A 12,006-nucleotide genomic window follows, 5' to 3' on the forward strand; every position below is an offset into this window, starting at 1 on the left:
TGAATCGTTTTAGCCTATAAGTGTTGTGAGAATATTTGATGCCATATCGAGAGCTGTGTACTAGGCATGCTAAATCATTATAGGCCTCCTGCCGTGCCACAGCCTCTATCTTCCCCAACAAGCAGCACGGGAGAGCACCTCCTTAGCACACGTTTACTAAGGCACATTTTTAGTTTGTTTACTGTATGTTACTGGAAATGTTGTAAAATAAAGCAAGTAAGAGATAATATTACAAATGCAAGAAGAGCCATTAGCCACCATACCTATTGTTTATTTACAGGGTATTTATTTTTAATTATTTATGATGTATTTAATTGCTCAGTTAAAGTAAATAAAGCGTGGTCACCTGTAATATCAAAGAACTTGAACTTGTGAATAATTAAAAAAAAAAGACAGAGAACAATATACTGAGGAGACAGGGTTTCAAAGAGGGCAAGACAGGTAGAGAATATTTGTCAGATAACAGGCCCTGACGAATGCTCTGTTACTAATAAGAAACATAGATAAGAAATAAATTAATAAGAAATATATTAATATAGCTTATTTAAGTATGACCAAAATTTTTAAGCCCAACTTTGTGTGCACATTCCCACCTATGGCCAAGGTTCAGCTTTTTGTGTTTCAATACTGTTCAAACTTAATCATTTTAACGTTTCTTGTAGCACATGCACATTTTGCTTACTGTTTAAGCATTTTATTTGTTCTTTTGCTGTTGATCTTTTTCCCCATGCCAATCTTCTGCTGAACCCAGTGGTGGGGAAAGCCCTTAAATGCATAATGAGTAGTCAGTGAGGGACAATCTTATTTTTTGCAACAGTTATTAAAAACTTAACATTTAGTTTCAATTCAGAAGGTGTTTAGGCTTCGCTGATGAAATATTTTCAAACATGAACTTGCCTTTAAATCTGAAACACAGGTCTATAGGGCTACAGGAACATTGGCAGTCATCTGTAGTTTTCTAGTGTGGAGGCTTTTAAGCCAAAACTTGGTGCTTTTGTTGGCCACAAGCTGAAGGCCTGGCAAGTCAGGGTGTGTAAGAATGTAGGTATGGCACAGCAGGCCACTCCAAAAATCCACCAGAATGCAGGAACATCTACTAAATCCAAAATCTCAACCCCCCATTGTCCATCTCCAGCTGGACGACCCACAAACAAAACACTAGAATGCAGGGGGACAAGTGAATATCAAACTGAATACAAAATTCCCACTTACTGCATGGTGTGCGGAAAAATTTTGACATCGCCCCCCCCCCCCCCCCCCCCAAAAAAAATCTCACTCCAAGGAATTTCGAAAAGTTGGCAGCCCTGCTTTTGCAAAGAACTGGAGATTTGCAATGTAATTGATTTTTTGTGTCAAAGTTACTGAAGACTGGAATAAGGAAAGGCTACTAATGACCAGAGTCGAGCCAGAATAATCCCAACTGTGTGAAGGAAAGAAACGGGGAGAGAGAGCAAGAGAGAGAGAGAGAGAACCTGAGGGCAATAACAGAGACATGATCATGCTAAATGAGGAATGATAGAGATGTGGTGAGATAGAGGGATAAAGAGCTGGAAAGGGAGGGCAGATAAAACCAGAGCGAGTGAGAGATTAAACACTCATCCTTCCTGTGTATGGAGATTTACTTTAATACGCACTCCACCACTCCCCCTACAGCCACTAATGAAAAAAACCACACACACACACACACACACACACACACACACACACACACACACACACTTATTTATAGTTCTTCTCCCAACAACAGTAAACATGTCTTATTGTAACAAGAGATCCAAACGATTATAAACGTACAGTAATTATTATAAATTCATAATCAAACAGGACTTGTGTTGTTATTTTTATTTTAATACAGATTGAATTGAATTGTTGTCACGTGTTCTTTGGGATTAGTGTATAAAATGTTATGAATCAGATCATCCTCATATTAAATCTAAACATCCTCATTATTGATTAAATAGTTTAAAATTGTGAGTCGAAATTATAATTTATGTTCTTGCTACATTTATGTGCCACCAAAACACACTGACTTAAATATATCACCATGGAAACATACTGGGGGCAGGGCCAATGGCTCAAAGGAGTAAAGGAGGTGGGGCCATATGAATGGCTTCAGGGAGTAAAGGGGTGGAGCCTGGTGGATGGCTGCAGGGAGTAAAGGGGTGGAGCCTGGTGGATGGCTGCAGGGAGTAAAGGGGTGGAGCCTGGTGGATGGCTGCAGGGAGTAAAGGGGTGGAGCCTGGTGGATGGCTGCAGGGAGTAAAGGGGTGGAGCCTGGTGGATGGCTGCAGGGAGTAAAGGGGTGGAGCCTGGTGGATGGCTGCAGGGAGTAAAGGGGTGGAGCCTGGTGGATGGCTGCAGGGAGTAAAGGGGTGGAGCCTGGTGGATAGCTGCAGGGAGTAAAGGGGTGGAGCCTGGTGGATGGCTGCAGGGAGTAAAGGGGTGGAGCCTGGTGGATGGCTGCAGGGAGTAAAGGGGTGGAGCCTGGTGGATGGCTGCAGGGAGTAAAGGGGTGGAGCCTGGTGGATGGCTGCAGGGAGTAAAGGGGTGGAGCCTGGTGGATGGCTGCACGGAGTAAAGGGGTGGAGCCTGGTGGATAGCTGCAGGGAGTAAAGGGGTGGAGCCTGGCATGTAGAGAGTAGGGTGGGTGGATTCAGATAAGTGAAAGACACTAATATAGATGTATAGATATTTCGTCGCTGCCTAAAATCAGAGCTCCTGATGAGTTTATGAGCAAAACATTTCCAAGAACACAAAATCCCCCTGAATAGAATAATAATATTGCAGCACCATGAACGAACCATCGAATTGTGTCGCGTCGTGTTTTTCACCTCAATAAATCACTGCATTGTTTTGTGACAGTGAGACCAATAATGAGATTCACATCGCAGTTATGATACATATTTATTCCTTTCTTTGACGCCGCATGCCATGCGCCAGAAACAACACCAGCACATTTATTATGGTGAGACTCTGCTGGGTGCCTGGGGGACAGCAGTGAACCAGCGCTTTCACTTTACACCACTACTGTAGAGTTACCATCCAATATCACACTCCATACGCCACACAGCTGTCTGGTTTCATCTCTCAGCACCATTAGGACTAATCCCCATGCACCTGTTCCTGATTAGAGCTCAATCACAGCAAGACATTTATATAAGGACTCTGAGTAACACACAGACTTTGTGAAAGCCTTGGATTTTGTGTCACTTTTCTGGTTTTGACCCTGTTTGTGTGTTTGGACTGTGAGTATTGTATCCCTCTGATATCCTGTCTGTGTCTCACTCCACCACTGCCTGGTTTTCCACTCGTTTTGAATCTGTTTGCTGCGTGTTTTCAGTAAAACTCTTCCTGCGATTACATCCGTCTATCACCCTTACACAACACAAACTGCCAACTGTCCAACAAGCGAGTGGACTCATAAAACTTTTAACTCGTTTTATATGAAACTGTCGTGAATATTTTCTGTAAAATGTGTTAGTAAATAATCCCACGTTATTTTTTAAAAAGAAGATTAAAAATAAGTGCTGGATAAAAACCCATCTGTCTTATGGAAATAAAGATACTAATGTCGTTGTCCGGTGGTCAGGTGTTTGAGATGCGTTGCTTTACACTTATGATCGAGTTCCCTGTGGTGGCACACAGACGTTGTTCATTGTTTGTACAGACGTCGTACGGTTAAGCCATCAAAAATCAGTTTGATGTATTTCTATTAAGTCTGGGGCTCCACTAAAATAATTAACTTTAATACATGGTTTGTTTTTTTCTGCACTTGATAATGAGCTGATTAGTATTCAAAGTAGAGAAAGGACTGGACTTGGGGAAAAACAACGGCCGTATTTGTGAGAAAATATTTGTCTGCGGTTGTGAGGTCTTTGTTAAACTACATTCAGTCCTGCTTGGATTAAAATGGAAGAGAATTAAGACTGATAAAGGAAATAATTGGAGTAAATTAGTTGCTGTTCAGTGCATCAGTGATGGAGATAAATGAGATGAGTGTTCTTCAGCGCAGCTCCTTCACTTCCCCGTGGTGATTCCTGCTCTGACACCTGACTCAGCTCATTAACACATTAACACACAGGTGTAGAGTGAGTTCGAGCAGGAAACGCACTCCAGTCTGCACATCCTGACGAGCTTCTGTTACACCCTGAGGGCTGTGTTCATGATTTCCAGCTGTGAGAGTGAGAGCTGTTCTCTGGTTCTCCTCCTCAGGTGGTGCTGGTGTTCGTCCTCAGTATCGGAGCGCTCGTCATTTACTTCATCGACTCCTCCAAGTGAGTGTTCCTGTTACTCCACTGCTCTCCGTCTCCACACACACACACACACACACACACACACACACACACACACTCTCTCTCTCTCTCTCTCTCTCTCTCTCTCTCTCTCACTCTGTGAGGATGATGTGTGTGTGTGTGTGTGTAGTGTTATGACTGGCTCTGAGTGGTGTTCCTTTCCAGCAGTGAAATTGATTCTCTTTCCTGTTGAACAGGAAGTGGAGCTTTTCCTCTTCCTCCTGCCTTCAACAGTGCATTAGTGTAACAATCGTGTCTGACTCGCTGCTACAGGGAGACCTCAACAATTATACACACACTCTCCCTCCAACACACACTCACATACTCCACACACACACACACACACACACACACACACACACACACACACACCATTATGATCATCATCATCCTCCTCACAGTGAGTGTGTGTACGAGGTTCGGCTGAAAAGTTCATAGCCTGACTATGATGCAAATGGTTGAATTTGACCAAATGTGGTTTATTTTTCAACATGGTCTCCCCTGCGGTCCACACACTTCCTCCATCGGTGTTGCAGCGCTTGGATTCCCATGGTACAGAAGCTCTCATCCTGATGCTCAAAAAAGTCCTCAACAGCAGATATGACCTCCTCATCGGTCCGATACCGCTTCCCAGCCAAGTGTTTTTTCATGTTTGGGAACAGAAAATAGTCCGATGGGGCCAAATCAGGAGAAGATGGAGGGTGATTGAGCAGTTCAAAGCCACAGTCACACACAGCAGCCATTGTAACCACAGACTTGCGAGCAGGCGCATTGTCCTGGTGAAACAGGACCCTCTTTGTCAGTTTTCCAGGCCGTTTTGACTTGATTGCCTTTCGCAGCTGCCTCAGCCAGTTGGCATTATGTTCTCCATTGATAGTTTGGCCTTTCTGAAGGTAGTCAGTCAATGAACACAATGCCCTTTGCACCCCAGAAGACAGAGGCCATCACCTTCCCTGCAGATGACACAACCTTGGCCTTCTTTGGAGGGGGAGAAGATGGGTGTTTCCACTGCATGGACTGGCGTTTGGTTTCTGGCTCAAAGTGGTGGACCCAACACTCATCTTGGGTGAGGAAACGTTCAAGCAAACTGGCTGGATCTGCTTCAAAAAGTGCCCAGTTTGCCTGCAACATGGCCAGTCTGGTCTACTTTTGATCAGGCGTCAAAAGCCATGGCACCCACCAAGCAGAAACCTTCAACATCCCAAGTTCATTGTGCAAAATGTTCTCTACTCGTTCACGGGAGACGCCTACAGTATTAGCTAAATGATTAACAGTTAAATATCTGTCATCCATCACCATGTGGTGAATGCAGTCAATGTTTTCTTGGGTGGTGACTGTGGCAGGACATCCAGACGTTGGATCATCAAGGCGCTTCCTACCCCTCTTGAATTCAGCTGCCCACTTTTTCACAGTTGATAAAGCTGGAGCATCATCCCCTAATGTAGCAACCATGTCGGCATGAATGTCCTTGGGGGCTGACCCCTTTTTCTGCAGATGTTCGATAACACCATGGTGCCAAGTTTTATCCATATTCATGAAATGTCTCTAGTACTACTTTTCAAAGTCCTGAATTACTTGTCCAATGTGGGTTTATCTGAAAATCAACAAAACCGTTAGTATCAGGAAAGGTTTATTTTAATGCATGCCAAGTTTCATTTCTGTAGCATAACTCCTCCTTCATCAGGCTATGAACTTTTCAGCCCTCCCTCGTACGGTATGTAAAACTCCAAATCAGAAAAAGTTGGGACGGTGTTGAAAATGCAAATAAAAAAGAAATCAGTGATTTGTAAATGTACTTTGTTCATTCTGTCTGTATTTCACTGCAGACAGAATGAACCCGAGATATTTCATGTTTTGTTTGTCAGCTTCATTTCATTTGTTAATCTCCATCCATTCCTGCGTTTCAGACCTGCAACACATTCCAAAAAAAGTTGTTACAGGGCAATATAGGGCAAATAATGAGGTAAAGCAATTAAATAATGATGTGATGTGAAACATGACTTAATCATAATCATGATTTGGTACAAAATCAGTCTCCAGGAAAGGCCGAGTCTTTGAGGAGTAAAGACGAGCCGAGGATCTCCAGTTTATCAACAAATGTGTGAGAAAATGATTGAAATGTTTAAAAACAATGTTCCTCAAAGAAAGATAGGAAGGGATTTGGATATTTCACCCTCTACGGTGCAGAATGTCATTAAACCATTCAAGGAATCTGGAGGAATTTGGGTGTGTAAAGGGCTCAAGCCTAATCTGAACCCCCGTGATCTCCGATCCCTCACTGCATCAGGAACCGTCATTCATCTCCAGCTGATAGAACCACATGAGCTCGGGATTACTCTGGAAAACCTTTATCAAGCTACAATACGGAGTTACATCCACAAACACCAGTTACAACTTTACTGTGCTAAAAGGAAGCGTTATGTTAACTGTGTCCGGAAACACTGTCGACTTCTCTGGGCTCGGAGGCGTCTGGGATGGACCATCACACAGTGGGGACGGGTACTGTGGTCAGATGAATCAGTATTCCAGGTCGTTTTGGGGAGAAAAAGCAACAAGTCCAAAAGCCAGGGTGTGTCATGGTATGGGGTTGGGTCAGTGCCCTTGGTAAAGGTAACTTACACTTCTGTGATGGAGCATTAATGCAGAAAAGTGCACTGAGATTTTTGAGCAGCATCTGCTGCCTTCAAGACGACGTCTTTTCCAGGGAGATTTCAACAAGATGATGCAAAACCACGTGGCTGTGGAAGAAGAGGGCGTGTCCCTTCTGTCCCCAATAGAGAATGTGTGGAGAATTTAGAAATGATAAATATGGCAGTGACGACCCCGAACTGTTCCACACCTTAAGACCTGTTTACAGGAAGAACGGGACAAAAATAACACCTGAGACACTTCATCACTCGGAGTCTTCAGCCCATAAACAGCTTTTAAGTGTTGGGAGAAGGAACGGGAACATTATACACATTATACACATTATAAACATTATACACATTATAAACATTATACACATTATAAACATTATACACATTATACACATTATAAAGCAGGGAATGCTTTACTGTCACAATTTCTTCTGATTTGGTGTGTGTGTGTGTGTGTGTGTGTGTGTGTGTGTGTGTGTGTGTTACCCTTCAGTGAGGTATTAGTTACGTTAAATGTCTCTTAATTACAGAGGGCCTTCGTTTCCGCTCAGTGACGAGCATCAGATCCCCTCAGATCCTCCTCCTGTTACACACACACACACACACACACACACACACACACACACACACTATGTTGTGCATTACCACTCAAAATTGTGTACACCCTTACTCTACTCATTCATAGTTGTTGTTTTTTTTCTGTATCGTGACGATTCTCTACACTGTAGAACAAAACTGAAGACATCAGAACTATGAAAATCATCTGGAAAATATCTGGAATTATGTGGTGAACAAAAGTGTTAAAGTAGATATGTTTGATATTTTAGATTCTTCAGCGTATCCAGCGTTTCCCTTGATGACGCTCTGCACGCTATTGTCATTCTCTTCACCAGCTTCATGAGGGAGCCGCCTGGAGTGATTTTCAGTTAAAGATCCACAGGAGAATGAATCTGTCATGTGTTTATTATTAAAAGTTAGTGGATTGTTGGTGTGAGGACTCGGCTGAGTGAAATGTAATGAAATAAAGAAGAGCTGCAGCTGAAATATTTCTCGATTCTCTTCAGCGGAGCCGCCACATCACCTGTAGATCCAGAGGGTTCTTTATCTCTGATGTCCTGCTCCTGCATGTGTTGAGCTCCAACCCTTCTGCTTTCTCGTTTCCTTAATTACAATTAGAAATCTAATCCATGACCAGTCTGAGTAATGAAGTCCGACTGATTCAATCAGACAGTAATGGAGTACAGTGTCTATACACACACACACACACACACACACACACACACACACACACTCCTATTCCTCAACTTATTCCACAGCGCTGCTGAGTTCTGGACTCTGATTGGTCAGAAGAGAAGGTGTTGATTAATTCTCTCTAACAGCAGCTCTGACTGCAGCGCAGGTTTATATTAATGTTCTCATTCTGATACGTTATTGTTGCTATAGTAACGGCTCATTCACAGGGGCGTGTCCAGAGCACGTGCCACTGATAATAGACTGATGAAAAATGTGTGAAGTTTTCTGTGAGGACGTGTGTGTGTGTGTGTGTGTGGTTTCTGTAAGGAGTCTCCAGTGTCAGCGCTGTCAGAGGGGAAACTGGAACTTTTTAATAGTTTCCCGACATCTTCAGGACAGAGGAGGAGTTTACACTCTTTATTGTTTCTCAGTAATGTGATGTAACAAGGTGCGGTTTTTGTGTCTCATTAACTTGGAGAGAATAAAGCGAAGCTGCTGAGGGAGCCACTGTTTATCGCTGCTATAGCGTAAGTGACAACAGGAATTAACTCCGTCACTGACATTAATGTAACTATAAACGGATAAAAAGTATGATGTCATTTTAAGTATAAAAGTGTAATAGTGGGTAAACTGTTGTGGTGTAAAGGAATAACGCGCTGTTATAGGAAAATAACAGCAACTCTACTTCATCACACCACCTCAACACACACACACACACACACACACACACACACACACACACACACACACACTAATCAGTGTGGTGTGCACCACCTCAACACACACACTAATCAGTGTGGTGTGCTAATTGCAGTCTCCACTATACATCCAGTGTGTTTCCTGTCAGTCATCCCCCTGAGGGGTGTGTGTGTGTGTGTGTGTGTGTGTGTGTGTGTGAGAATAGGATACTGTTGTTCTCCTGAGATCATTACATCAACACACACAGTTCATACAGTAGTGTGGTCTGTTATTAAGTCAAGTCAAGTTTATCTGTATCGCGCTTTTAACAATAAACATTGTCGCGAAGCAACTTTACAGAATTTGAACGACTTAAAACATGAGCTAATTTTATTAATTTTATATTAATAATTCATAATTAAATATTAGGACTCAGTTCATTTGGACATGCATTATTTATTTCACCCCAGGGTTGTGTGTGTGTGTGTGTGTGTGTGTGTGTTACAGTCCCATCGAGTCATGTCAACACTTTGACAAAGACATTGCACTACAGGTGGACATGGCCTTCAACATCTTCTTCCTGCTCTACTTCGGCCTGCGAGTGAGTCTCTCACACACACACACACACACACACACACACACACACACACACACACACACACACACACACACACACACACACAGTGTTGGGTTCAGTTTAATGTGCTTCTATCTGTCTCTCTTTCACCCTTCCCACAGTGTATTGTTGTTCCCATGGCAACAGCATCATGTGCTTTTGTTTTCTTTTCACTTCCTGTTTTGTTGCACGTCTCTGCCTTCGTCTTCTTATTGGTTGATTTTCTAACCGTGTTTACTCGTGTCTTAGACTACGTTCAGACTGTACCCTGAAACGACCCATATCCGATTTTTTTGCCCATATGCGACCTGTATCCGATTTGTTATTGACAATCTGAACGACACAGATCCGATTTTTTCACATGCGACCCAGGCCGCTTGGATATGTGGTCCTAAATCCGATGCATATCCGTTATTTTCACATGCGACTGCAGTCTGACCGGACAGGTCGCATTCATGCAACCTACACGTCATCAACAAGAGACAAACGTCACTATTCTGCGTTGGCTAATCCCGCCTCTTTGGTGGAAAACAACAACATTTGTACAGTTTTCAGAATTTAAATAGACTTTTATAGAATTGATCAAGCTAATGGTGGATTTGGTAGGGACCTGGATGTTGATCTGTTAGCCTGATTAAATAAAACAGTTTCTATAACTGATTTATAACTTAAACCACCCTGTATTACAAGATTATAAGATTGTTCTGGAAATTTCCAGTAATTTGACACCTTCGGTCTCATTAGTCTGCTGTTAATCAGATTATTGTGTGAGTTCCGCCGCCGCCACAAAAACCACATCGCCAGGTCTCGCCTCATCTCCATCGCAAACTGCACTGGTGTTTCTGCACCTTGAGCCAGCGCTGAGAGAAGTTGCAGAATTCAGCTGGCTATAAACAATCTCAATAAATCTTTATAAAAATGTAGAAAAAGTTTATTAATATGACGAAATAAATATGTGCAAATTATTAAGCCTGAATTAAGAGTTTGGTAATACAGCGGCCGTATCCCAAATGACTGCCTACTGAAGCTCGAGTGCACTATATAGAGTTTAAAAATCCATTACTTCCTCGTAACATGTAGTGCACTTATATAGAAATTAGAGAGACATTTAGGAGTCAACCCTCGTTACCAGGCTACACGTTTTCATTTCAGTTCAGAAACAAAAACACACACGAGACCTCACACTTTAACACTAACCAGATAATTAAACAAACAACAAAAAAAAAGAAATCATTAAACTTGAAGAGTGCGCTTTTTTTTTGTTTACGTATTACGTAGATGTGCTTATTACGTGTCAATTTGCGCATGCGGGACACTTTTGGATCGTTTTCCGTTCATATTGGAGATCGCATACAAGTCTCATATAATTGGTAATGTGAACGGAAAAAAATCGGATTTCACAACAAATCGGATATGGGTCGTTTCAGGTTGCAGTCTGAACCAGGGCTTTGAACCAGAATTTTTTTCCTATTGGTTCGTTCCGAACAGAAACGGAATTTTAACGTTTCCGGTTTTGGTTTCCACCATTAAATAGACGTTCCCGAACCGGTTAGAACAAAAAAATTTCGTTCCTGGAACGGTTAATTACGTTCCCTGTCAGCTGTTTAACAAATGGCTATAAAATTATGTCTCTGTCTCATCCAGCTTAAGCCAAATGTAGGCTAATTCTATTACAACCTTCATTAAATAAGACAAGAAATAATTCAAAACAATTATTATTTCAAATGTTGGCGATTTGGATTCTCAGTATGTCTTCCCATCTACACAAACAGAAAAAGTGCCAAAAATGAAAGATAATTCGTTTAGTGTGTTACCAAAGGCTAGTCAGGCCCTATAGAGGGCTACCGCATGACGTCACCGCGCCGCGAGATTTTGTTAGGCGCCATATTGAAAGACCAAGTACACATCTATGCAAGTACATACATACATAAAACAAACTACACCTGAAATGTAGCCAGGGCCGGTTCTGCCCTAATCTGGACCCGGGTGCAACATCGCGCAAACCCCCCCTCCAAAAAAAAAACACCAGTCTAAATCAGGACAACCATCACATAACTATAAACATTTTATATCAACTATTTTAACTAAATGGGCTATAATAAATAAGCCTGCAGGCAGCCACAGCGGGCTGCCTCAGAAAAGTAACCATTTGTCCTACCTTAAAACTCGTTTTGCATTTTCTGCCTCCTTTTTTGTATTTTCGACCCTCCGTTTATTTTCTTTCCTTTTCTGAAAACCCGATTTGTGTCCAGACATTTTGTTCTGCTACCAACGAACTAACTCGTCAGGTCTCGTCTCTCGAGCCCGCAATGATTCCCGTGGGAAGGGCAACAATTGATACATTTTTACAAACAGCCAATAGGGAGGTTGCAACGTTCAGGCTCTTCTTTGCTCAGACACTCAGTAATTCACTTATTATCTCGTGGAGACGTGATAGTAGTCCACCCTCCCGCTCTCTCCATTCAGTCAGCGAACGTCACACAGGAAGTGAACCCCAGCGGGTCATAGAAACTTGCGCAGGAGAAGAATGACTTTTTTATTTGTAGGC

The 12,006-nt window shown here is 42.4% G+C and overlaps 1 protein-coding gene across 9 annotated transcripts in view; it reads left to right on the top strand.

Annotated features, from left to right (window-relative positions):
• The window catches only part of LOC132897879 (calcium-activated potassium channel subunit alpha-1-like), a 158,621-nt gene that overhangs the window by 76,142 nt on the left and 70,473 nt on the right, over positions 1 to 12,006 (top strand). For 8 of the 9 annotated variants that reach the window (XM_060939135.1, XM_060939134.1, XM_060939136.1 and 5 more), the window contains 2 exons: positions 4,213 to 4,274; positions 9,350 to 9,443. In XM_060939135.1, the coding sequence (XP_060795118.1) occupies positions 4,213 to 4,274; positions 9,350 to 9,443 (156 nt within the window). The remainder of the gene's footprint in view (positions 1 to 4,212; positions 4,275 to 9,349; positions 9,444 to 12,006) is intronic. The other variant, XM_060939139.1, reaches the window with a different exon arrangement.

The sequence above is a fragment of the Neoarius graeffei genome, chromosome 14, assembly GCF_027579695.1.
Source record: "Neoarius graeffei isolate fNeoGra1 chromosome 14, fNeoGra1.pri, whole genome shotgun sequence".
Taxonomy (NCBI): domain Eukaryota; kingdom Metazoa; phylum Chordata; class Actinopteri; order Siluriformes; family Ariidae; genus Neoarius; species Neoarius graeffei.